Genomic DNA, 27,468 nt, shown 5'->3' on the forward strand with positions numbered 1-27,468 from the left:
TAGAGAACAGTTTGGGAATTGGAGTAACTTTTCTTTCTAGAGAGTCTCTGGCCTGTGCCATTATGCTGCTTCTATACAACCTGTGTCCAGAGAGGAATGACTTAGCATGGTCGTCGGGCCCCAGGCCCATTACTGCACATCGTCACACTTGACTGCAAGGTTTCACAGGCTTTTTGTTCCCTTCTCGCTTCCAGGGTGCTCAGGATTGTTATTCCACTTCCTCCACTGCCAGGCCTGGTGCTCCTGGTAGGCCTGGTAAATATTTGCTGGGTGAATGGCATAGAGGCTTGTATCCCTGTACCTCTTTTCCTTTCCTTCAGTTTCTCCCTTCCTTTTTCCAGCTTGGCATAACTGTGCTCCTTTGCCCTCCCGCCTTCCCTCTCTCCAGACATGTTTCATCTCACCTGTGCGCTGGTGAAGCTAGCCTGCCCTGTTGGTGTATTGAGTGTGGTGGGGTTTGGGAGTGTCTGAGGATATCACGAAAGGCCCTACTCAAGCCGTCTGTGTGAGGGGGCACCTCCTAAGCTCCCTGGTCTTTACCTTTTTTTTCTAAGGTACCTATAAGTTACAGAATGTTTTCCCCATCCTAGAGGGATTTGCTGTTCTTCAGATTGAGTTTGACCCCGTTTTCCACCTTTATTTCCTGATGTTTGTATTGGTAGGCTAAGAGACTCCTGGCTTGGAAAAATTAGCTTGTTTGCCTCAGAACTATTGTCTGGCCCTGTCTCTCCAGCCTGGCTGTAGGGGCAAACAGATTTCCCAGCCTTGGCTAATTGTCACTTAGCCCCTCTGATCCTGCCTGGGCGGCTTTCAGGAAGCTCAAGAACTGAACAGCCCAAGGTTTTTATTGAAACAGGGGAAGATTGAGATTGATTTAATTCATTTTAAGTCAAATCATCAGCCTTTTGATGATTCCATTAATTTCCTCCCTTCTGAAAACCCTCCTGTTAGTGGTAATTGGAAATCTTGACTCTGTTTCTCATTTTCCCCCACTACCCTACTTTAATCAGAGGCAGCTGGATACTGAATTCTGCTTTTCATTTGCTGGAAGAGTGGTTTGAAGATGATTTTAATGACAGGCTTCGACAGAGACTGTGGCTACACTGAAGTTCACACACACTTGGAGGCCTCAGTCTAGTTCACCTGCTCCTATAAAATTTTACTTAGTTCTTTCTGTACAGATGGGAAGGATTCCCCATAGCCTCTCATCCCAGGCAGTAATGCAAACTCTCCTGTGGTGTGCCAGACACCGTTCTGGTTGCCGAGGGTTTCCCTGGCACCTCCTCCCTGCCCAGTTGGGGTGCAAAGGCCCAAGTAGGTGAGGTCTGGCTGGCTAGTGGCTGCCCACAGTCCTTGGGAACTGTGGCCTCTGAGGCTTTATTTCTCTGTATTCTCTGTATTCTTATGGTTTCAATCCTTGTTTCTGTGCTTTTCCTTCGTGGGTTGGAAAGAGGAATAAATAATACAAATCAGCTCTTGAAATCAGAGAAATAACGGTAGCAGTAGCTGCAAGAGCGTATACTGTTGGCAGGTGACAATATGCAAAACACTTTCTCATGTATCATGTCATGTTGGTGTCCTCACAATAATGAACTGCTCACAGCCAATCAAGGATAAAGCGGGGATCTGAGCCCAGGTCCCAAAAAGCAGATCCCAAAAAGCAGATACTTCTTATACCGATTTTGTGTGTATGTGCATATGTGTGTGTTTTAGTATTGACTTCCCTATGCCATTGTCTTTAGCTTTAAGTCAGCCATTTAAGTGTTAAAAAGCTCTTATATATACACTGGGCCCTCTTCCGGGAACTGAGGCCCTCACATCTAACTGGGGGAAAGGTAAGAATACATTTTCATCCCCCTTAAGTGGTTCAGGTACTGAATGCTATTAAAAGGAAGAGAATTCATGCTGACATCGTCCAGGAAAGTTCTTAGAAGAGCGGGGATTTCCACTGGGGCTGGTGGGAAGGGATTTCTGGGAAAGGGAGTTTGGTTGGTATTTAGCTGCCTGAGACTCTGGGATACAGTGAACATGGTACAGTTTTGGTCCCTTTATCAGATTTAGGAAACCAACATCTGCTGGGGTGATGCTTTTCCAGCGTTACTGTGCTTTTAAAAATTGATTTGGGCTCCCCGCGCCCACAAAGAATCGTGTGGTTGGTCTGGGATGCAGCCCTACAGTCTTCATTCTCTGGGAGTTTTTCGACAAGACAAGCAGTCTTAACAGCCTTTCAGTTCTCCTCAGGGAAGAAACCAAGGGTGCAGTTATTTCATTATTTCCCTGCCAGAGGCAGAAGCTGTTTAACCAGTTGCCCGTCGTTCTGTCACAGGTTGTGGGGGGGGCACACTTTGAAAAACACTGTACCCTAAAGGCATGCTCATGCCTTCCATGTTGCATGAAGGAGACCTGGGTTTGGACATCATAGAGATCCCTCTCCTATGGACTAAGCCTTTAGGCTAAAGTAAGGAAGAATGGGTGGAGTGGAGGTTAAATGATGAAAATTAACTCTGGAAGCAGCCCGGGCAATCTGGCTGCTCCCTTGTCTTGAAGGCAGGTGGTGGGGCGGTTGAGGCTGAGCAGCCTGAAAATGAAGTCCATGCCCAGAATTACTGCATGTTCCTCTGACTGTCGAGAAAAGCATTTTTACAGATGCTATTTGGTAGCTTAGCTTTCAGATGAGTGTGCTGGGGTCGGGGGTGGTGGTCAGGGGTCAGTCATTGGGCGCAAACAGGTCTGGGATTCGGGGTCCTATACACTGAGAGCCCAGGAAAAGGTAATCCCAGGTCTTCCATAGGATTTACCAGGCTTGGTGAATCTTGGGATTTCTGTTTGTATTTGGGGACCAAATGGGACTTCTCGTGGTTAGGAGGATTAGATAAATTACCAAGTTACCAAATACCCCTGTTAAGAAATGATATATATGCCTTAGTTTGGGATTGTAAAATATTGACACTTAAGTGTGCAGTAGGTTCCAGGAGGTAGCCACTTGAAATCTATTATCTCATTTTCAGTGTTTCAGTGAAAAATTTCAAATGTTAAAAACATTAAAAAACTATGGAGACCAATATCATACCTGGGGCCTTGCTGCCCAGATGTATTATTTTGCCATATTTGCTTGAGAAGTGTCCTAAATTCACGTGTATCCTTCCAACCATGTTTGTGTTTTTGCATACTTACATGTGTATTTACATGTGTTTTATATATTACATAGACAGGTTTTGCATATTTATACTTAGATTCTTAAGCAATATGGAATATTGTCTTATATGTTTTTAAATGTTTTTAATTTCCCATAGCCCTCCCTGCCTTCACTCAGCATTGTTTCTAAGATTTAGCCATATTGATATGTTCATTTTACCTGCAGTATTCCATTGCATTGTGTTAATATACCAAAATATTTGTAACCATCCTCTCATTGATAGATATATAGGTGACTTCAGTTTTTCACTGTTAGGAACAGTACTGCAAGGAACATTTTTTTTTTTAAAGATATTATTTATTTGACAGGCACAGCAAGAGAGGGAACCCAAGCAGGGGGAGTGGGAGATGGAGAAGCAGGCTTCCTGCTGAGCAGGGAGCCCGATGCCGGGCTCGATCCCAGGACCCTGGGATCACAACCTGAGCTAAAGGCACACTCTTAAATGACTGAGCCACCCAGGCACCCCAACAAGGAGCATCTTGTACATGTGTCATAAGCATGTATATAAGATTTTCTCTAGCATAGATATCTAGCAGCAGGGCTGCTGGATTAACAGAGGTATACAGCTCCAGCTTTCTACATGTTGCCACATGGGTTTCCAAAGTAGTTGTATGCATTTCCACCACTACTGATGTATAGGAACATCCTTAGTTCTCCACTTGCTCTGCAATACCTGATATTGTTAGATACGAATTTTTGCCAGTTGATGGGCATGAATCCACATGTGGCTTTAATTTTGTATTTCTTAACTTCTCTTATTTTGTAGATGTTTTAAAAGATTTTATTATCGTGGGGGCTCAAAACAACCTGGGATCAAGAGTCACATGCTCTACCAACTGAGCCAGCTAGGCCCCTCCCTTTCTCTATGGCTGAGGTTCTTGAGGGTCCTTAAGATCCTTTCAGCAGGTTGACAAGGTTTGAAACTGTTTTCATATCAATTCTAAGATGCTATTTGCCTTTTCTCTGTACTCATTCATTCTTTCACAGGTGTGGGGTAGAGTTTCTGGAGGCTACATGACATGAGTTAACATGATTGCTGTGACATTTTTTGTTGTTGTTTTTTTAAAGATTTTATTTATTTATTTGACAGAGATCACAAGTAGGCAGAGAGGCAGGCAGAGAGAGAGGGAAGCAGGCTCCCTGCTGAGCGGAGACCCCCCCGCCCCCATGCAGGATGCAGGGCTAGATCCCAGGGATCATGACCTGAGCCGAGCAGAAGGCAGAGGCTTTAACCATTGAGCCTCCCACGTGCCCCTTTTGTTTTTATTTTTTAAATTTATGAATACACAATACAGATGTTTTTAGTTTCATTTTTGTCTGTGATATACATTGATAGATGTAGCACATAGATAAATCTTTGGGGGATCTTCAATTTTTAATAGTATAAAGGGGCCTATAACAAAGAGTTTGAGAACCATTGCTGCTTTCAATGACAACTTTATTAATATTTTTTCCCTTCTGGAATGTAGTGGGTTTTTAAAAATTATTTAAGAAATTCTTTCCAATTTTCATAAAGATGGGCTCTTATATTTTCTTCTAGAAGTTTTGGAATATATTTTTGTGAGTGGCATCTGCTGTTTCCCAGGCTCTTCAGCCATGAGGAATAGTTTTTAAATTTCACACCCTCCTAAGAAACTTTTACATAGGTTGAATAGAACATTTCCCACAAAGATCCTCACAATGGAATTTATTTATTTATTTATTTATTAGGGGGAGGTGAGGGAGGGGATGGGGGGAGAAGGATCAGCAGGGATTTAGGCACCTTCTTCATATCCCTTTCATTCAAGAGAGTTTCCTAGCATTTTGCAAAATATAGTAGTCTCTTGTCGAGATGGTGTACACCCTCATTTTGGATCCTTACATTCATTAGTTCATTGTAGCTTGCTGCCCAGGGGACCAGAACTTCCCAGTGACTGGGATTCTGGAAGCATACCTCCTTTTCAAAACCCCCACTTTCCACTGGACACTTGAGTTTGTTTAGCATGGAAGCACCAGAGCTCTTCGTCCTGGTTGTGTCTGCGCTGGGCAGGTGGGCAGGCAGCTGGTGTGTTAACTATAGTCTGGGGTATGAATGATGGCCCCTTACAAGAGAAAACACTGCTGACATCCAAGGCCTCATCATCTCTCTCCACACTCGTACTGTCTCCCCCACTTCCCTCCCCTCAGGTCTGCCTTCTACCCTGCTACCAGAGTAACTCTGAGAATTTCAGACTTAGAACCAGCCTTCTCTCCTTAAAACAAAAGAAGTCAAACTCAGGGCTCACTCAAGGACGTACATTAAGGTGCATATGCCTTAGCAACGTAATCCTCATCTGTGCTTTCAGCTTCCTTTCTAGCCACTTCCCTATCTTGTGCTCTAGACTGCACTTTGTCATTCCCATAATAAAAGTCCTGTGGTGCCTTGCTCTATTCCCTCCATCTCAAGTGCTGCTCTCCTTTCTTGTGTTAGAGGAGAGCCTGTTTGACTCTCAGACCACACAAAACTCAACAAGTATGAATTCGGAGAGGATGCTTTCATTTTCATCTTTGTCTCCCCACTGACTCAGTCTTTCCAATTAAAACGAACACTCGAGGTTAATTTCGGTTAAGTCTTTGTTTCACTTGTGGCTTTGTTAAGGTACAGCAGCTCAGTCTCCATCTCTTCCCCACAAGTTCCTTCCCCATAAATTCTGATACAGGATTGGCCCCTGTCATTTTGCAACCCAGTTGTTCAGTAGCTGCAAGAGAAGGGGATTTCTTTTGTGGTTAAGGAGCCCATGTAGACATCCTAGTAAATCTTCACATCCTGCCTGCATGAAGAGGATGCACTGAATGAAGAGGTTGGAAACACCTCGTCTTCACTCTCCCCACCACTCATTCAGCCGTTGCTTATTTTGAAGTGTAGTAAATTGACTGGTATATTTAAAAAGTGCTACATGAATTGCATGTATGTGTTATGCTGCTGGCAGAAGGGCTGTCCTCGGAGATGGTACTGGGTGGTGCTGCTTTTCCCATTTAGACACACCCAGCCTCCCACCTCCCCTTCAAAGCCTAAAAAATATAATTTCATGACCCCTGGAAATCTGTTAGAGATGCAAATTAGGAAGATCAACTTTTTATTTCCTGAAAGAGCTTTATGAGGGGAGTCCACAAGGTACCAAGAAAAGGGGCTCCTTCTGCTTTGAAAGACTGCCGGCCTAAGTGGCCTTGCTAGAAGAGGGGTGGGGGTGGCAGTTAAGGCAGGGAAGGCCCTGCGGGGGGGCTCAAGGCAGAGGCTAGCAGGTGGCAGGCACCTTCTTCACCTTGTTACTGCATCTGAAAGGAGTTGACTTTCTTTGGTAGTTTGTAGTTTATTGTAGTTCTGGAGAGTGTTCTCTAGGTAAGTGGGGAAAGTAAGACAGCACAAGGGGAGGAGTTATTATTCCTTGGGTTATGTTGCTGATAAGGGCAAAGCTAAGATTTGCTCCGTTGCACACTGCCTTCTAATTTATGCAGACAGGCTAGGTGGATATGAATTCTCAAGTTCAGGAGAAGGGGCTTACGCCACAGGAGTGAGGTCTCAAGGCTTACAAATGCTGTGTTGCTAGGTCTTCATATGGACCTGGGCCTAAGAGGTTTCCTTTGTGGTTAATGCTTTTCTTGCTTGCTACTTAAGGAGCAGTGCTAATGTTGCTGTCATGTTTGAGTACTAGTAGCTACAAAAGTGAAATATTAGGAGTACCTAGATAAGGCTTGCAGATCAAGCAAATGATAGGGGTTCTCTCCTTCTACCCCAGTTTGTCCACACCTCCTTGCCTGAAACCCAGGCACTCTGGAATACATAAGAAAACAATCCTTAATGTAATCAAATCAATGTATGAAATACAAAATCACCACCCCACCACTTCCGACAAAAGTGGTTATTGCCAGAAGATTTGCCAACCACTGAAGGTGTCTCTGTGCAGCTGTTTTCAATAGCAGGTGTCTCTGGTGGATGTAAAATACGATTGCATTCGCACCCAGCCTTTTAGGGTCACATTTGGTGTTGAAGGCACATGAGGGAAAGAGGAGGTAGGGGAGCTCCCAGTGGCACTTCGGGCAGTATCAAGTGAAGCATTAGGTTGGGCCTCTGGCTCTGAACACAGTGCTGAGTCCCACGTCTGCCCATTAGGATCTGCCTCCTTTTTCTCCCTGCAGCTCCCGTTTCCTGTTCGCTGCACAGCCGGCTCCTTTGCCAAACATGAAGAGACTAGATGTCAAATCCTTTCTCTCTGTCCTGGCAGGAATGCTGTTCTGTTGGTTTTCCAAGAAGCCTTTTTACACTTGGGGGATTTTTTTTCTTTTCTCTTATGGGAAGTTGCTTCATCATTTCCCAAAAATACACCGCACCTCTTGTTTAAACAGGGTGCCCTTGAAGAGCTTTGGAGCCTGGAGGGGGTGGGGATGTTGTGAAATCCTTTGTTCGAAGCTTTGATGCAAGCCAGAATGCTGGCTGTTTGCAGGCAGAAGTCTCGGAGTTTGCCAGGACTGCGTCCAGCAGTGGGGTGTGGGCAGGAGAGACTCTCAGGGAAGCAAGAGCTAGGGTCTTCTAAAGCAATGAATCAGTCCGTGTTGTAAGAGGTCTCAGCCCTTCCAGATACAGCATCCATCAGATGTTTGTCCAGTGCCTTAAACGTGCCCAGGCAGGTAAAGGCAGGTTCTGTGTCCTTTTGGGATATTCACAGTACCCTGGAGAGACAGTATCAACTCACGTGTAGCAACAGACGGTATGTAACTGTGTGCTAGGTTGTGTGGCCGTGGATGTTTTAGCCCAGAGGAAGGAAGTTCCTTTAGGAGGGAGCACTGAGATCAGCCCTGCACAGGATGTTGGGTTTGAATTGATGGAGGGAAAAGTGGAGGATAGTGAGGAGACGGGAAGTTGAGAAGAACCAGAGGGCTGATCTGAGGCCATGGTCATGGGTGAGTAAGGCCAGCGCAGGTAACCTCGTGGGGCTTGGTATTGGAGAAATGGGACGAGAAGTTTGTGGAGAGCCTTGCATATCCAGCAGAAACATTTCTACTTGTAGAAAGAAATTGGCAGGCTTTCGAAGATTCTAAGAAGAGACCATTGGACAAACGTGGGTTTTGTTTTGTTTTTTTGGAAGATTAGTTTACTAGGGCAAATTGGAGTATTCTTCTAGGTGCGCAGTGGGAGGGGTTCCCAACTCTATCCATAGTTCTGGGATGAAGTCATGCAGTTAGGTTCTGGCGGGGAAGGAATGGCCTGGTGGAAGTCTCTTATGAGCATGGTCCCAGGGGCCTGTGCCAATAGCCCTTTGCATCTCCCCTAGGAGGGCACAACAACTCTAGCCATGAGGTCGTTGCTGTCTGAGTAAGTAGGACTTAGCTGTTGAGTGCCACCCTGAGTAAAGCTTTTTCCAACCAGGCCCTGTTCGGTGTAGAAGGGATGTCCCCTGATAGGCCCTGTGGGACCAGGCATAATGTGCTGCAGGTTTCAAGCCTCTGGCATCATTGTAGAATGTGAGTTACCAGGGATTACTGCTCAGGTCCAGTTGGCGCGAGTCACATCATGCCTAACGAGCAGTAAAAGTGCTGTTTCCACATCCTTTGCCAGTGTTGCATATTGTTACCTTCCCCTGGACCTGTACCCCCTTAACAATGTTAAATAAGGAATTTGGGTAACTTTGAATTATAAGGACCAGTGAAAACATGCTCTTCCTAATAGAGCATCTATCTAGTTAGAGTACCTATCTAGTAGTTGCTCTTAGTGAAAAATGAAACTAGGGAAAATAAATTTTTGTTGAGAGATTGTAGCAGTTGAGGACAAACAAGCATAAGCAGGTTATGCTTATCACAAGATCTATTAATTTCCAGTGGGAGGGGAAAGTGAGTGGTTGCCAAGGGAGGTACTGCTCAGTTCTCTTAAGTCAGGAAATGAATGACAGTTTCAATAGCAGCTGCTGGGCCTGGGCAGGGCCTGCCACTCCCAGCCAACACAGCCCAAGCTCCCTGGCACAGACCCACAGCATGGCCAGGGTAGGCATTGTGGATGCAGCCCTGGGCGGCAAGCAGTTCCTCTTTGAGGATCACCCCAGCCTGTTGCCAGACCAGGGTGTAGGCCAGGCAGAAGTTCCACTGCCAGCCTTGGTTCTCTCTGTCTAGGGGTCTGCGTCCCTGGCCCAAGGAGAGGTCCTGGAGGGACACTTGGCTGGAGCCTTGTGTCTTCAGCTGCCACTTCGTATTACGGTCTTGTAAGACCAGTGCTTTCTTCCTGTTTTTCCCAAGTGCTCTGCTCTGGATTGCTGGTAGATAAACTGCTAAACCCATTCTGAGTAACCACTTTATTATAGTTACTGGGAGAGGGTCTCCTTATGGTTGTGAGAGAGGGTGCTCCCTAAAACAGGGCTTGATGTTCAGGGGCCCTGCCCCACATTTGGGGAGGGTCTGGTAGTCTTTATGTTTGTTTTTCTCTGTCCTTCTGAGAGGTGAGGCTAGATGGAAAGATTGAGGGAGACGGGGAAGAGGTGAAAGCAGCAGGCCTGGAGTTCAGAATCAGTTGCTCTGCAGTTTTGGGGTGCATGGTTTCATTTGATTTTGCAGAAGGGCTGCAGATACACGTGGGCTAGCCTGAGAGGACAATACTCACTGGCATGGAGATTGTGAGGCACACTGATTCCATTACTCACAGGCCAAGTTGCTCCCTGTTGGGGAAGGAACCATTGTTCTACTAACTTGTTCCACTGCAGGGTCTGGCCAGAGACATCTGCCAAGATTGTAAGGCTCCCTGATTGCATATGTGACAAGCATTTTCTCTCAACAACGCATGGAGGCTGGGGAAGCCCGGGATGAGCTGTCATCCTGAGGAACAGGCTTGGGGCAGGTGCTGATGAGCGTGACTAATCCTGGTGCAGCGCAGACCTCCGCCTTGGATATGCAGCCCTGGCTTCTTATAGAATGCAGGTGTGTGTGTTGCTGGGCCCAGAGAGCCTGAATCCTAGGCACACTTCTCTTTTGTATCTGGGCCTACCTAAGAATTTACTTTCTCTGAGTTCACTGATATGATTGTGGGCCTCTGGGGCCTGGGGAACGAGGAGGCAAAGAATGCAAATTTGACACCTTGTGAGATGATTCTAAAGCAACACTGAGCCACCAGCTTTTAAACATTTGTCTTTGGCACTGCCTGTTCTTTGGTCTATTGGAAGCTGATACCAGTTGCCTTTGTGTGATGAATTTGGACTTTTGTGCAGCAGTTGAGGAAGAAACTCTTGAGCAGCCGCGGGTTGTGGCTACGTGCCCTGAGTGCCGTGCCCTGAGCACGTACCCTGAGTGTGTGTCCTGAGTGCTGTGCCCTGAGCCAGCCCCAGGTGTGCAGCCATGTATGCTGGAGCAGGGCCTTGAGTGTTTGGGACCTTTATTTTGCAAGGGTGAGTTGAAAATGGAAAAAAGACATTGCTAATTGTAGTTAGAAGAAGGGTAGCTCTTCTAACATTGATATAATTAAGGAAAAGCTTTTAAAAATTCAGTGGGCATGCCAGAAGTGGGGAATTGTTCGTGTCAGGTGAACACTCGCTGACTGAGTCAACAGCCCTGCGTAATTGTGAAGACGAATAAACAGAATTAAAGAATAATATATAAAACGCCAAACTGTATTGACCAAGATCGTATCTAAAAGGCAGAGTATAATTAGGCATTTTACAATCTTGTTTGGCTTAGAGGACATGACTTCCTTATAATACATGTAAACCTATTATTTGACTTTGGGGGGCCCTTTTAGGGAAATCGGGGGACTACCTATAACCAGCTTCTGGAATAGCAAAGAGTTATGCAAAAATAAAAGCTTCTCTGTAAGTGTGCAAGGCCCTTCCAGAACTGAGAGCCCGTCCTTTAGAATTCATTCTGTGTTGACCTACTCTCTGATGAATTAATGCCTTTACCCCTCATTGTATTCATTTATATGCTAATGTCTACCATCTCTTTTCCATTTAGATACATTATGATTTTAAGCTGTCAGGTAGACTTCTGTTTTAAAAGACCTGGCTGCTCAAACATTGCCAGCCTCCTCTCACTGGAAAAGCCCCAAGTTTAGGGGGCAGGGTGGAGGTAAGAAGAAAACCACCACCAGAATAAACCAGCTAGCTCCTAGGCTGTGAGCTTTTTCATATTCTCCAGTCTCCGCCTCTGTCTTTCCGTGTGGAGTTGCACGTGTGTGCTTGAAGCAGTATAAGCGACACCCCACCTCAGTGCACTATAGTAGAAAGAGAAGAACTCTTTAATTACCGCAGTGTTGCAGGCTTCTCCCACGGCCGGCTGGCCACAGCATGGAGTTGGTAAGCATACAGTGTCTTTCATACTTGCCATTACAACATGTTAATTAAGAGAATTCAGCTGTGGCACCAGCTGGGGATGTCTGGCTTTGTGGAAGATTGCAATTAGATGCTTTATTTTCTATTTTCTTTTTCCCCTTTCAACTTTGGTGGAATGCCTTTGAGTAGGGGCTTTTCGTCTCAGCAGTATAAATACTTTAATGTGCCTAATTATGTAATCGTACACTTACGCTCCTCTGTGTACACACACATGGTTTTATGGATTTTTATCCCCTTTTCTCGTACATGAAACACTCTGCCTGCTTTTCGGTTGGTATAGGAGAGCCAGATTCCTCCGTGCACGTCAGTCGGAAGAAGGAGAGATGAGCTGAGCGGCGGTTGTGACTTTCCTCCACTTATAATCCATCCCTCCTGCCCCCCTCCTTGACCCATTGACCCTTTTATGGGCAAGTCCTTTATCTCTCAAATAGTTAGCATCTCAATAGTTTCCTAGCAAAGTCAAGGTAATTTAAATAAAATTGAACTTTATAATACTGTGTCTTTCCATTAATTTGCAAGTGCCGGCTCCCAAAGCGCGTAGTGTTATTTTTCCCAGTCCTCTTTTCCAGGCAGGCATAGGGCATTAGCCTGGACATGAGAGCGCATGCATGAAGGCACAATGGAGCCCATTGATTTCTAGCATGCAGCCTGTGCAAAGAGGTCCTGTAACCCCAGCTGTTAGAATCAGGACCTGGGAGCAGCTGCTTTCTGAGATCCACTCTGTGGATAGGCCATCTGCTGCCATGTGAGTGAACCCTGGGAAAGAAACTGACCACAGGACACCTTTGTGTTCCTTTTCTCTTCTCCAATCCCTCCATTTCTTTCCTAGCATTCTACCCCCCACCACACACTCACACACACACACACACACACGCATGCACGCACACACACACACACAAACGCACATGCACACACACACCTAGGCAAACTTAGGCAGCATGATGAATCTGCACCAGAAAACTCACATGGTTTTCCTCTCTGTCCTTCCCTGTTCCGACTCCACCACAGCAGCATACCCTGCTCCCTTGAAAAATAGTTTCGAGAGGAGGAAGGGACGTTTATATGGCTGGCTTTTTCTGCTGGATTAGTTCTAGAGAGCAGGCTTTCATTTTATTATTAGCAACATCACTTTGCATTTTAGAACTGGAAAGGTACTTAAAATCTCATTTTATGGAAAAGGAACCCAGTATTTTTTAATTCTCAGCTTCGTATTCAGGATCTTCCCGTTGTGGTGCCAGCCTGATTTTCTAAATGTTAGCTGTCTCCGGTTAAACATGGGAGCTTCTGCTGCTTTCCATACAGACCTCTTCTTACTTCTCTGCCTGTGATGGTGCTCTCATCTCCCCCTTAGATGTTCTTCCTGCTCTCCTTTATCCCATGGTCATAATCCTGCTTGCCTCAAAAGTCAGAGTTCTAATACCATTTGTTGCATCCTTTCTGATCTCTTCCTCATTAGATTAGTCCTTCTTCAGAACTTCCTGTTGATTTCTAATGTGTGTCCATTATGGTTACGTACTACACAGTAAGCTTTCAGGGAGGGGAGTCTACGTCTTTTTCATCTGCCCCTCTTCTTCTCCCCTTGCCTGCAACAGTGCTTTGGAACTTAGTGTAAAGACTTGTGGAAAGAATTAATGGATAAATGTAATCCTTATATGAACTCTAGGAGATAAGCAGAGTAAATATTACTATTACCTCGTTGGGGATCCTTATCGATGTCCTCAAAGAGTCTAAAGTCTTTAGGGACAGAACCGTGTATTATTTACTCTTGAATTTCTAGCACCAACCTGGCGCCTTGGTAGGTGGGTGTTTAATAGATACTTGTTAAATTACTGAAGTGTAATTCCTATTAGGAAAGTGAAACCCAGGGATATTAAGAATCAACACTTGTGGGACGCCTGGGTGGCTCAGTGGGTTAAGCCTCTGCCTTCGGCTCAGGTCATGATCCCAGGGGCCTGGGATTGAGTCCCGCATTGGGCTCTCTGCTCAGCAGGGAGCCTGCTTCTCCTCATCTCTCTCTGTCTGTCTCTCTGCCTATTTGTGATCTCTCTCTCTCTGTCAAATAAATAAATAAAATATTTAAAAAAAAAAAAAAGAATCAACACTTGTAAATGTTTTTCACTCTCTTCTGGGTGAAAGTTATTAAACCCGCTTTTTGGAAGACAAAAAGTTAAAGGGTATTTTCTGTTTACCTGTGTGACATCTGAGCATAATTACCTACTGACACATAGAATGGGCGAGGCTGCAACGGGCAATATGTTCTTTTTTTTTTTTTAAAGATTTTATTTATTTATTTGACAGACAGATCACAAGCAGGCAGAGAGGCAGGCAGAGAGAGAGGAGGAAGCAGGCTCCCTGCTGAGCAGAGAGCCCGATGTGGGGCTCGATCCCAGGACTCTGAGATCATGACCTGAGCCGAAGGCAGCGGCTTAACCCACTGAGCCACCCAGGCGCCTCCGGGCAATATGTTCTGACCAGGGATCTTGGACTGGTTAGTCAGAAATGACTTGGCAGAGTCAGGGGTCCAAAGACCAGGACAGATGGGGCGGTGGGAGAATGGTGACAGGAGCACAGGCCTCAGCATGATTAGTAAGAGCACAGTTGACATCCTACTGTGACTCTGACCTGGTCTGGGCCCAGCCTTTACTAATCTGTTCTGAGGATGCTCTGCTTAGTTATTTAGGAGTTTCCACACTGTGCTGGAGCCAGGATGGTAAATACACAGGCTAAATCAAAGGGGAGGCAAGTCTTAGTCTTCTGGAAAAGTGCCTTGAGAGCCATGTGCCCTGCCTTGGACCTCACAGTGGATTTTAATGGATCCCTGCTGTTTTTAAAGTTTCTTAAAAGAGGCATAAATAGGCCTCAGAGAAAAGCAATTGGGAAGGATTGCCTCCCATGCTTGGGAGAAGGAACAGAGTACCCTGTGGCAGGCCACCTCTCCATTGACCTCAGTGGCCCCCTCTGGTCCAGAATTTTAGAAAGACCCAAATGTTAAAAGGTAGAGAAGAACAACAAAAACCCTTGGGAGAGTGTGACTCCTCATTATCCTTGATCAGCTGATGGTGGCACAGGGTGGTAAGTTCACTTTCTAGGAGGTACAAAGGAAATCAAGAAGTCTTGATAAGCTGCGTTTTCTGTGGTGGCCGTGTGAGACAGAGTGGTTTAAGATCAAGTGTTTCAAGAAGAGAATCCCATCCCCCATGAGATAGAGGAGGAAGAATACCCAGATCAGTGGACTTCATAACTGTGGATTCCCAACTGCCTATATGTCCATTGTCACCGTGTGCCTTATACCTATTGGTTCAAAGGTTGTAAGGGCTTCATTACCCCCACTCGCCCTAAACAACAGCAACAAATAAAAAAACCTTTTCCTTTTATATTTCCTGTCCCTGACTTATGGTAAAGTCAGGCCCGACTTGAGCCCCCACAGAATGTACAAGGCTTACTTCATGGCGTGCCTTTGTGTTAACCTTAAAAATAAAAGTCCTTTGTTTTACCAGCAGAAATGGGTTTACTTAGAAATAGCAGAGAATTGCAATTTGGGACATGCAAAGTCCAACAGACAAAATAGAGGAACTTTATTTTATGGAGGAGGAAGTTGGGAGGGGTTGATTTGAACCAAAGTCCGTTGGAGAAAAGCAGCACTTCATGGTGATGACGATTTCTCATTGATTGAGTTGTAGGGATAATCAGTTTCTTGTAGGAGATGCAGTATGCATATTTCCCTCTGGGGCCTATAAATGAGGATTCTTTCCACTGAGATGCTCTGCTAGGGGTCTGTGACTGATAGTTCTTTGGGTAGTAGACATTGAGTGGTGTGGCTGTCCATTTTATCCACCCTTCTGAGTCTGCTTCAGTGGAATTTCCTTTAATTCATGTTTACAGCTCAGACTGTCTGTTCGTTACAGTTTATACGTCATGAGGAGACCCAGTCACATCTTTCTTCAGAAAGACCATTCAAATCTTTGCCCCTCAGTTACTGGTGATTGGTTTTCAGGGAACTATGGTGTTTTGTTGGTTGATTAGTCCACACCTGCTCTCTGTCACCATCTGTAGTCAGAGTTTATACCGATTCTTTCCTTTTATTCTTTGAAGTTGGGTAGGGCCTCAGTGAGTAACAGTGTTCTGTTGAGCACCTTGGAGAAGCAGAACACTGCCCGAGTCACTGTTTGGTGGCACATGGCAGAGGCTGATTATTTGGGGCTTTGGCAGAGATGCCCCAGCGACCCTTTGTGTTCCAGGAGCTGGCCCAGAAATCAGCCCACTGTCTAATTCTAATTCACCTCCCCATTCTGCGTTTAGTGACAACCTTCCTTTCATAAATCCTTCTAGGAAGACTGCTTAGGAAGACTTTCCTAGCTGAAAATGCCCCCATACGTTCTCCTCTTGCAGCTTTGGTAACGGCAGTCCCTAAATAGCTTGTTTGTCACTCTCAGGGGTTAGTGAAGGAACCCCCCCCCCCCACCATTGCTCCTGAAAAATGTGGGCCCACTTGAGATTTGAGCTGAGTCCTCTGGGCACAGGTAAACTCGCCTGTTCACATTCTTCTCCAGACAGGACACTGCAACTTTTGTCAGTCCTACCCCACCCCGTGTTATACCTTTGTAGGTCTTGGGGTAAATTTTTTCTGCTCACATCTGTAATCAAGGAGCTTCTGTGTAAGAGGGAGAAGGGCAAACTAGAGTTTGAATCCAGACTTGTAATGCTTAGTAGCCAGGTAACCTCAGACATTACTAAATTCTTCAAAGCTTTTGTTTGTCTGAGCAAACTGAGTATTCTACTGCCTTCCTGGTAGGAGGGAGAATTAAATGGGTTGGCAGCTTGGAAGCGCCCAGGGCGGCAGCTGGTGATACGTGTTCATTCTCCTCCTCTCTTCTGCTTCCATCCTGCTGGACAAGAGAAATCACTGAATCGGTCTTAAATTTAAATTTATGTTTCTTGAGGGCCTACTGTGTATGCGTGGCACTGGCCTTGGCATTAGGAGTTACGAGTAGAGTGGGAAATGAAACCCCAACCCTGATCTTCACGCCTGAGTTCAGCCTTGCTTCAGACGCCAAGCCAGAGTGCTCATTATTACCTGCTTATCAGTGACCCTTCTGGAGCTGAACAGTGCGCTAGGCAGCAGAAGGGGACCTTTCTCAGAGGACTAGCCTGCATCCTCTTGGAGATGGGGGATTCTGAGCGGGGAGAGCAAACACATGTACAACTTAGTTAGATGGTAGGGTGAAGGAGGTGAGACCAGAAAGTAGCAGTTGGTGAAAAAAAAGAAAAATAAACATCATCTTCTTTCCCTTAACCCTTTCATCACTACCACTGTCAAAGGATGCGTAGTAACATTTGTTTGTGCACATGGAATGGCTTGGCTTGCCAGCTCTGCTGTCATCCCACTGTCGTGTGGGCTTTGCTCTGTAGGTCACTGCACTGGGTGACGCTCCAGGCCTGGAGGGAATAGGATGAAGGCCAGTGGTCCTCCTGGCCACCCTTCCTTTAGCACTCATGACAGAAGGAGGGGGAGTGGTGGGGGCACAGCCATAGCTGGCAGCCTGTTCCCCTGAGTCCCTGAGCTGCAAGAATGGGAGGAGGTAAAAGGGTAACAGGCCATATGGAGGCCATTTGTCAGTCAAGAGAGCAGCCCAGACTGCTCTGCTGAGAAGGCAAGTGGGGGAAGGGGCTGGTGTCAGTGAGCTGGAGCAAGGGGAAAGCAAAGCAACACACCCCCTGACCAAAGGCTCATCCTGCTCTATTCTTGGCCTGTCCTGTCTCCAGATAGCCAGACAGTCCTCCAACAACCTGTTTTCTTATTTTTGCCAAAGCCTTTGCCCTACTCCATTCCAAAAACCAGAAGTAAAGGTCTGCTTTGCTACGTGAAAATGAATGTAAAGTTTATCAGTTCCTGATATGTGCCAGACATCATGTGAGTATCGTTTAGGTCTCGTTTTTATCCTTCCTCTTAAACACTGCTTGCGGGTGGGAATGACTATCAAGAAGTAATAATACTCAAAACAGTTCAGGCCATTGACAGAGTTGCAGATTGGGCCCCTGAGTCAAACCGAAACTCTTCTGGCTGACATCCAAGACCATGCTCTGCCCTGACCTGGCCCTGATCCTGTCAGGTCAGGAGGATGTTTTCATACCAGATTTAAAGAACGTGAGCTGTACCTTGCAGGGGGATTCTCTTGGCTGTTACTTGTCCTTGCCTCATGTCGAATCAGGAACATGACAGTGCCTTGAAATGTGGGCAGAATTTTGCCCACACAATCAAAGCAGTTTTCTACCAAATATCTTCTGTCCTCCAGATTTTGTGCCAAGATCTGGGGATAAGAAATGAGCAGAACAAATACTTGCCCCGGGGGTTGGGTGGGTAGGTGTGGGGGCGGGGGACTGATCTGTGAGAAGTGATTGTTGCAGAGCCAACCACACAGTGACAGTTGATAGAGAAGAATGCAGGTGTTATGGGAACACAAAGGAGGAATAATAAAGCTGCAGTTTGTTGAGCACTTAGTATATGACAGACCTGGTACCAGGTACCAGGCGCTTTACCTGTGTACTTGTGACTCACACGCACAGCCGCCCTGTAGGTAGACACTGCTTTAGGATCCCTACTTTACTTACTTAGCAAGGGCACAGGAATGAGAAGATGGCGCCCAGCCCATACAGGGGTAATGGTTAGCAGTGTGACTCCAGTGCTCTCATTCTAGACCTGTGCTGGTGAGCGCTACCCTGTGCTGCTCTGTTCTCCCTGACAGTGCTCTTTGGAATGGTTTTCTGGAGCTGGTGACTTGGGACTCAATCTCCAACGATGGGTGGGAGTCCAGATGATCCATGTGCTTTCAGGTCAGGGTTCCCAGGAGGGGAGCCCTTCTTTCAAAACAGCTGGGGGCTTTGCTGGCTGCTTCCAGGTTCTAGGAGTTTCCTCTCTGCAGCAGGGTACCGTGAAGATGGTCCTCCTCTCTGGCTCTGAACCCATGACTTGCATCTCCCCTTTGCTGTGAGGTGGAGGGAGAGAGAGAGAGGTGGGGAGGGACCCAGATTGACAGACTGACAGACAAGACTGACAGACTCTGAAACCAGTCCCACTTCCCTAGGCCTCTGTCGGGGAAAATGGGGGTGGGGGGCTGGGAGGAGCATTAGAGGCAGCCTAAACCATGGGTGGGTCCCCCCTTCTCTCCGGTGCCCCAGCCCTGGGGCCACACCCTGAGAAAGGCCTGAGCTGTGTCAGTCTGCCCTCCCCCAGCGCGTGGGAAGTTCTCATGAGAAAAGGGATCCCAGCTGGACAATGGCTTCCTGTCTGAGTGCTGAGGTTTGTCTTCCAGGAGAGGAAGGTTGCAAATGGCATGAGAAATTGTCTCTTCCCTCTCGCTGCCATCGTTTGAGACTTTTGACTGTTTGCTGGGGGTGGTCAGGAAGGCAGAAAGCTGGGGGATGCCAGGGACAGAAGCAGCCCTTGGGTATCACTTGAGTAAGAGAACTCCTCTTGCTGTTTTCCTGTTCCCACTACACACTCGAGGCAGGAATCTGCCCAGAGGGGTGCAGAGGTTTCTTTGGGAGAAGCACCTCACACCTCGTGCTTGCCTGAAAACCACCCCGGCTACAGGACTTTGACTAAGGAATCTTGGGTAGGGGTGAGGCCAGCCACTCAGCCAACTTCAGACAAGTTTGCAAATGTCAGAAGAGACCTCAGAGGACATCTGGTTCACTCCTGTTGTGTCATAGAGCTCACTGTCCACAGGCAGTACCCAAATTGTCTTTGTCACTGAGCTCCCTTTCCAAGACGTGGGTATGGGAGGAGAAGCTGGGCTCGGAGACCCTCTCTTTCTGCCTGGTGCCGTGCAAAGGGAAGTCAGCCTTCCTGGGTTCAAATCCTGACTCTGCCCCTTTCTGCTTGGTGCCCTTGAGCAAGTAATAATAATCTGTATAGTAATTATATTTCTTACAAGGTCTCTTTGTGAAATTAAATGAGTTACATATGTAAAGTGTTTGGACTGGTGCTTGGCATTTAGTAGTTGGTCAATAAATGTTAGTACTGAGATGTTTAAGGGCAGCCTCAGAAGAAAGCTTTTAACTATAGTCAGATGTGATCACTACCCCCCCCACCCCTGCCTCTACATTCGTCCTGAATGTCCACTCCCAGCTTTCTTGGGAGGTTTTCATGGCACCTCTGTGTGAGCTAGCCTTTTCACACTATAGGATGACTTGTCCTGTCACATACAATGTTAGCAGGACGTTCCAAAAGCTTGGGCTTAGTGTGTCGGGACGAGCCTCAGTACAGCACGCAGGAACGAGAGTGCCTGTTGAGCCCACCGTTGTCATTTACAAATGTGTGATCTGTGGCAGATTTCTCAACTCAGCTGAGCCCCATTGTTCTTAGGAAATAATATAGCACCTGCTTCATGTTAAGAGACAGCTCACAAGAGTGCCTGGCACATGTAATAGGCTATCTGTTTGCAGTAATTATTACCTTCCTTGTTTTATGTCCAAAAAAAAAAAAAAAAACCACACAAAAAACAAACAAACAAAAAAAAACCCAAAACACCAGACTGCACATCTGAACACCTTTTTGTCTGTTTTTGCCTTGATTTTTCTCTGGCTCCTCAGTGCCCAGGGCTCCCTTCATATCTGCTGCATCACCTCTTATCCCCTACACTGGGGTGTGGCTCCGGACCCTCCCCACAGCTTGCCCATCCCCAGACACCTCCTCTGACTCTCAGACACAGACTCTCCTCCACGATCTGTGCTGTACAGGCTCCGATCCCCATATGGCTACTGAGAGCTTGAAGTGTGGCTAGTCTGACTTGAGATGGGCTGTAAGTGTGGACTTAATAATGAAAAAAAATTAAATATCTCAATATATTTGTGTATCGATCACATGTTGAGATGTAATCACTAATGTATTTTTTATATAGTAGGTTAAATAAAATAGATTATTAAAATTCATTTCATGTGTTTCCTTTTAGTTTTTCAATGTGGCTAGCAGAAAATTTTTAATTACCTACGTGGCTCCATTATATTTCTGTTCGTGGTGTCCATCTGGTCCTTCCTCCCCTCCTTATTTTTTTGATCCTGTTTCTCTTTGCCCTGGGGTCTCACCAGTGCTCAGATGAGTAAGAGGTGTCAGGCTAGTAGAAAAGCTAACCTTTTAACACTTCCTTCTTTGATTTACATTAGAGTTGGATATATGTGAGTCTGTCTTCTCTAAATTATAAACCTTTTGTGGGTCTCAGAAGTCTGTCACATGGTCCTGTGACATGGGTGGCCCTCCTTGGATGACTTGGGGAGAGGCGAGCTCCAGTCCTTTGATGGAATCACAACCAAATAGGGACATTTACAGTACTGCTTCCAGTGGTGTCCCTGATGATTGCAGCTGCTGGGTTTGTGTGCTGGATTTGGGGGAGCCTTTTTCTTGTCCCCTGAATTCCCAGGAAAGCTTTTCTCTGGCCATCCTTTCTTTGGATACCTTGATTAAGCAGCTGCTTCTCTGTGCTCAATTGTATTCTCAATGTTACTCCTCTGATTTAGTCTAAACCTGGAAGTGAACACTGACAGTTTCTTAAGCCCTCAGTCCCAGTGTTTGGGAGTAGGGTGTTTTCTTGAGAACTGACATCAGCCAGAAACCTCTTTTGTTGAGTCTTAAAATGCACGTCTCTTTCCCCTCCTCAGGCTGGCGGTAGTACTCCTTCCTCCCTATACCGCCCTTTGCAGGGGCTCAAGTGCTTGTTCAGTTTGTTAAACTGAACAGTTTGATCCTGGGCCCCTTCCTGGAGCTCCCTTTGATTTTCTTTTTACAGAATCTTACAGAGTTTGCTTTGTTTATTGCCTCTTCCTCCTCCTCCTAAGAGGCTGGTCCCCACAACAACAAAAACAAAACCCATTTAGAAGGGCTGATGGAGGATTCTTGTTTTCTACCAAGTGTTTGAGGCTACAGTGACTTGGAGTGGAAGATCAGCGAGCTTCCTGTGCGTCTACTGCATCTGTCCCCTCCCCAGCCGGTTGGATGGCCTTTCCCTGAAAGACTGCTGTGCGCCAGGCACTCTGCAGCCCCTGAAGAATTACCTCGCTGCTTCCTGTGCTCACTGGAGGCCTAAGTGGCTGTAGGAGATAATGGAAAGCAGAGAAGGAAGCTAAGGAGAATTAATTGATTTTTTTCTGTAAAATTTCTATCTTCTGGCTTTCTCGCTCTTTTAAAAATTATGCAGCTTTGCCAAATCAGATGAGTTCATTTTCTTCTTGCGGTTGAGAACAGAGCTTGAAACTCCCTCTGTGGACCAAGGGTTGTTAGGGAGAGAGCCTGATGCATAGAGTAAGTCAGCCTCTTGCCCAGAAGGGTGGCTTCCAGAAGACTCTGGATGATTATTTGCTCTTCCCGATGCTCTTCCCTTTCTTGTTAACCCAGGCATCACTGAGAGGGTCCTCTGGAACATCTGCTCTTTGCCATGACTCTCCTGCTCTGATGTTTGACTGGGCAGCAGGGCAATATTTTTTTCTTGTGTTCCTGGTGTCTTAAAATGACCTTGCCTCCACCTACCCACCCCTTTTCGTTTTTACTTCCACAGCCTCCTTACTTCCTTGGACCCAGGACAGCCTCTTTGCAATGCCGAGCCCTATGCATTTAGCTTGTCCCCTTTGTCTGACCGTCATAGGAAACATAAAACAAGTGCGTGCACTTAACCTTACCGTGCTAGCGTTGCTCTACTGTTGACTTACTCTAAGGCTCCCTCGAGCTCTGTCCGTCTTTGATCAGATTCAGCTTCTCTTATAATTCTGCCCTCTCAAGACCCCTCAAAATCTCCCTTTGTCCTTTGAACATAGTACAAACACCTGTTGCAGTCAAGGCCCTCTGCAAGATGGTTCCATTGGTTGTCACTTTTTTCTGAATTTTGTTGTATTATGCAACCTAGCTAACCAGGGCTGCTTGCTATTATCTAGGTTTTACCTATACTTTCCTATCTCTCTGCATTTGCTTAAACCTTCTTCTGATGAGATAAAGCCCCACTTGAAATGCTGCCCCCTTCCTGAACCTCGCCTACTCTATCCTGCACAAGATGTGTTCTCTCCTGTATTGTGCTCCCTGTCTTGTGGCACTAATCATGTTTTTTGAGGTGTATTAGAATGTCTGTGTGTGGAGTATCTTTGGAAGAATATGAAAGAAATGGGAGCAGTGCCTTCAAAGAGAGGAACTGAGTGACTCAGAGGCAGGAGAGGGTTTACATATCATGTGTATTTCTGACGATTTTTTTTCCTCATAAAATTATTATTTACATAACAAAGACCCACTCTAAAAAAACTCTGAGGGGTACGTGTATAACCTCAGAGAAGGGAAAATGTCCTTTAGACACAAAACCCAGAAGCCATAAAGAAAACAATTTTTAAAATATATGTGAGGGCGCCTGGGTGGCTCAGTGCGTTAAGCCGCTGCCTTCGGCTCAGGTCATGATCTCAGGGTGCTGGGATCGAGTCCCGCATCGGGCTCTCTGCTCAGCAGGGAGCCTGCTTCCCTCTCTCTCTCTCTGCCTGCCTCTCCGCCTACTTGTGATTTCTTTCAAATAAATAAATAAAATCTTAAAAATAATAAAATAATAAAATAAAATATATGTGAATACTCGGGCGCCTGGGTGGCTCAGTGGGTTAAGCCTCTGCCTTCGGCTCAGATCATGATCTCAGGGTCCTGGGATCGAGCCCCGCATCTGGCTCTCTGCTCAGCAGGAAGCCTACTTCCTCCTTTCTCTCTGGCTGCCTCTCTGCCTACTTGTGATCTCTGTCAAATAAATAAATAAAATCTTTTTTTAAAAAAATAAATAAATAAAATATATGTGTATACTTATTTGTCATATCCTTATTTGGCTCCAGGTACCTGAAGTGCTTATCTTTAACTTTTTTCAGAGTGTAGCACAATGACCCCTACGTAATAATCAATAAATACTAGTTGAATTGAAATGAAATGAAATTGCAAGTCACTTCTTTGTAGACCTCATTCTTTTTCACTGATCAAATGAATGCTCGGTGGTCTCCAGGGTTCCTCGCAAAGATTCGTGCAGATGTGGGCTTTATGGGCAGGAATACCAGCAAAGCTGGAGCGGCTTCAGAATGAGCCGTTCTTCCTCTGAGACCACCTTTCCCAGCACACTGGACCTGTGAGTGGGTCCTGCCTGCTTCATGGAGCCGCCCTGCAGTGCTCAGCTTTAATTATGCCTCGGAAATGCCCCAATTAGACACAGTGCTAGGAGAGCCGGGGGATCTGTGGCAGGCTTGTTGCCCTGAACAAAAGAAGGAGAGTGTAAAGAGTAAAGCCATTTGTAGAGGTTTCTTTGGAAATCCAGTTGGCCACCTTCTTTGAACCAGTTGGCTAGAGTTGGAGGAGGCATCAGAAGGGGTGTGGTAGGTCTGTCCTCCTCCTGTTCAAGACTTCGGGTGAGGTGGGTGGCGTGGGAAGAAGGCGTGTCCCTGGCTTATTTAGTCTCATCTGTTAGTTTCAGAAAACAGAGAAGCTGCCCACACCTCTCCTGTGGATCCCCGGGCCACCCACCCTGGCCTTATCTTCTAGTGAATCTTGGCAAATGAGTCTTTTCTCCCCACCTCAGCAATAAGGCACTTGTAGTCAGGGAGCTATCAGCTCTTCTTTGACAGGACCACCCCCCACCCTACCCCCACGCCCGGCTGGCAGTCAGTGTACTTACTAGCAGTTTGCAGGTTGAAGGGAAGTGGTATTTGGTGAGAGACTGTGAGGGCATGTGTGTGCGAGGGAGTGGTGGGCAGGCCAGTGAACAGGGTGGGGCACAGTCAGACTCCAGATCTGTTAGAGGAAGTGGGGGGATTAAAAAAAAACAAAAAACCAAAAACAGAAAAACCAGCAGTTCTTATTTTCATACAGATGTTCTTGTGATAGTCAGGATAGTCAGGATATTTTCATACAGATGTTCTTGTGATAGCAGGGTATCTGTCAGCAAAATCAGATGTCCTTTGAAAACCTTTATCTTTTTTTTTTTTTAAGCATTTAAAAAATATTTTTATTTATTTATTGACAGAGAGAGAGATCACAGGTAGGCAGAGAGGCAGGCAGAGAGAGGGAAGCAAGTTCCCTGCTGAGCAGAGAGCCCAATGCGGAGCTTGATCCCGGGACTCTGAGATCATGACCTGAAGGCAGAGGCTTAACCCACTGAGCCCCCCAGGCACCCTGCCTTTATCTTTCTTGTATTAGTATGGCTTTTGGAAAGTTGAAGTTCGTGGTACCCGGCTATCCTGCCTGCACATCTTCTCCCGCAGCCCAGCCTTCCAAACAGCACTTCCTTTTGTGCCCTTGCTATGTCTCTCCTATCATAGCAAGGGACACCCCGTAATCCATTCTGCAGCATCTGTCCAGGATTGGAAGGGCAGGCCATGGCATGAGAGTCCCCTTCTTCTCGAGCTACTCTGACAGAGTCGACTGGGTAGGTCTGCCCTTATACACTGCCTTACGCTTGGCTACAAGTCATTCAGCTTCTGTGGGCCAGTGTGCTCATCGACAAAGGGGCGTGATGATCCCCTTCTCCTGGAGCTGTCAGCATAAATAGGATGGGAGGGGAAGGTATTTCTAAAGCTAAGTAGTCCTACCTGAACAAAACATGTGGCTTTTACTGTGGGGCAGAGACAAGTGCTGGCAGTGACTACTCCAGTCAGAAGGTGGGGGCTTGGGGCGCCTGGGTGGCTCAGTGGGTTAAAGCCTCTGCTTTCGGCTCAGGTCATGATCCCAGGGTCCTGGGATCGAGCCCCACATCGGGCTCTCTGCTCAGCAGGGAGCCTGCTTCCACTTCTCTCTCTGCCTGCCTCTCTGCCTACTTGTGATCTCTGTCTGTCAAATAAATAAATAAAATATTAAAAAAAAAAAAAAAGAAGAAGGTGGGGGCTTGAGAGAGGGCCTAGGAATCCATCAGATATCCCCTCTCAGGCCATGAAGGCACATTTTTTCACACAATGGACTCCTCGCTCGTATTGTTGCTGGAAACAGGGGTACTGTGTCTCCTTCCCAGGCTGACCATATTTTACCACCTTTCACTCTGATTCTTTGTGTGTCACAGTAGGTTTTATCAAAACCATATTATGTGCTAGATCTCTGTGAGTTCACAACTTTGTCAGAGTCTGTCACTCCCTCATGGATACAGTCCTCTCCAGGCACGTGCCAAGGGAAAGGGGCAATGTTGCAAGCAGCCAGACATTTTCCCTGTGGCCAGCGTGCTTCCCTGTGTCCTTGGCAACCTGAATTTCCAGAGTTTGGCCAACAGCCTTCCCAAGGGAATGGCTCTTAGTTCCTCCTGTGGAACTGTCTGGCTCACCGTCGCGGACGGGATTCCCACTGGAAGACCCCAGCACTGTAGCACCATGCACTCTCTCTGTCTTTGCAGTGTGTTCGCTGCCCCCAGAGCCAGAGAATGGTGGCTACATCTGCCACCCCCGGCCTTGCAGAGACCCCCTGAACGCGGGCAGCGTCATTGAGTACCTGTGTGCCGAAGGCTACATGTTGAAAGGCGACTACAAGTACCTGACCTGTAAGAATGGAGAGTGGAAGCCAGCCATGGAGATCAGCTGCCGTCTCAACGAAGGTCAGTCTGGCAGATGGGAAGGGGGGCTGCTGGGGTTCTGCTTCCTGTAAACTGAAAGGCAGTGGTGCCCACTTCCTCCAGAGCACCTGTGCCACGGGGCAGTGTAGCTCCTTTGATGCCCTGCGGCCTCCCTTCCTTTGGGATTTCATGTCTTTGTGCAGGACATCTGGGGTTGCTGGTGTGTGTCCTGCTGCATTTCAGCTGAGCCACCGAGGGGCTCTGTAGCTTTACTGAGGCCTCTGTTCTGCTATGTAAAGTCCCTTTGATGCTCAGCATCTCCTGTTTGCCCAGCCAAGTGCTGGTGACCTTTGACCGTGTTCTGCTAACACCTTCTGGAGTGTCTCTTTTACATTATTTTACTTTGAATGGAAATGGACTGTTTTGTTATAGAGCTATAGTCCAGCTGGACAGAAGACCTCTCCCCCTCCTGCCTCCACCTGTCGTGCATGACAGGAAACTCCAGCTGCCTGCAGGAAAGTGTGTGTCAGACAGCCGTCTTTGTGCTTCACACTCGGGCCCCAAGACCATGACACACCCAGAGAAGGCTGGGGACCAGCCTGAGATTTACAGCTGAAGTCACAGGATCTTAGAACAGGAGGTTATACAGCCCCGTTCTTACCAGTTTTCCTGCCACGTGCGGGAAACATGGTTAGGACCTCAGACTGTGGAAGGCCAGGGACATGGAAGTGGTAGATGTCTACCAGCCTGATGGCCCTGAGGGCAGCCTCAGAAGGAGTTCGTAAAGGCCAGATCTTGGGGGGTTGGGGAAGGTAGGCGTGAGATGGCCCACACAGGTCTGAAATGAATTTTAGATTTAGAAACAGGATGGGGAAGTGGCCCCTTTCCTTGTATGTAAACACTGTTCTGCATATCAACTTCTAAAGTGGCCCAAGCTGTGGTACCAGGCAGGGGACCTTGGATGAGTTCAGCTGTGGGAATTCTGTGTTCCGGGTCTGGGTATAACCTAATCCTGGCGATGGTTTATTTCTGTAGACAAAGATGCCCACACGTCCCTGGGGGTCCCCACACTATCCATAGTGGCTTCCACTGCCAGCTCCGTGGCGCTTATTCTCCTCCTCGTGGTGCTGTTTGTGCTACTGCAGCCGAAGCTGAAGTCGTTCCATCACAGCAGGTGAGCCCTTGTGGGGTGGAGGGGGGGCGGCGCACATCATGGGGTCTGGCCTCTGACTGCACAGGGGTGCTTGTGAGACCAGCAGCCTCTTCTGCCGTATGTGCCCTGTGAAAGGGGACGCCCTCCTGTGTGTTTGACTCCTGGATGTGGCTGGCCCTGTGCTTATCACTTTGCCTGCATTAGATTTATCTTCACAGGAACTTTGTAGATCAGGAAGCTCAGGCTCAGAGAGGTTAAGTCAAGGTCATCCCT

The 27,468-nt window shown here is 46.8% G+C and overlaps 1 protein-coding gene across 1 annotated transcript in view; it reads left to right on the top strand.

Moving 5' to 3' along the window:
* The window catches only part of SUSD6 (sushi domain containing 6), a 94,738-nt gene that overhangs the window by 57,369 nt on the left and 9,901 nt on the right, over positions 1-27,468 (top strand). Inside the window, exons 3-4 of the mRNA XM_059373479.1 lie at positions 25,887-26,084; positions 27,078-27,216. Coding sequence (XP_059229462.1) covers positions 25,887-26,084; positions 27,078-27,216 — 337 coding nt within the window. The remainder of the gene's footprint in view (positions 1-25,886; positions 26,085-27,077; positions 27,217-27,468) is intronic.

The sequence above is a fragment of the Mustela nigripes genome, chromosome 13 (genome assembly GCF_022355385.1).
Source record: "Mustela nigripes isolate SB6536 chromosome 13, MUSNIG.SB6536, whole genome shotgun sequence".
Classification (NCBI taxonomy): Eukaryota; Metazoa; Chordata; class Mammalia; order Carnivora; family Mustelidae; genus Mustela; species Mustela nigripes.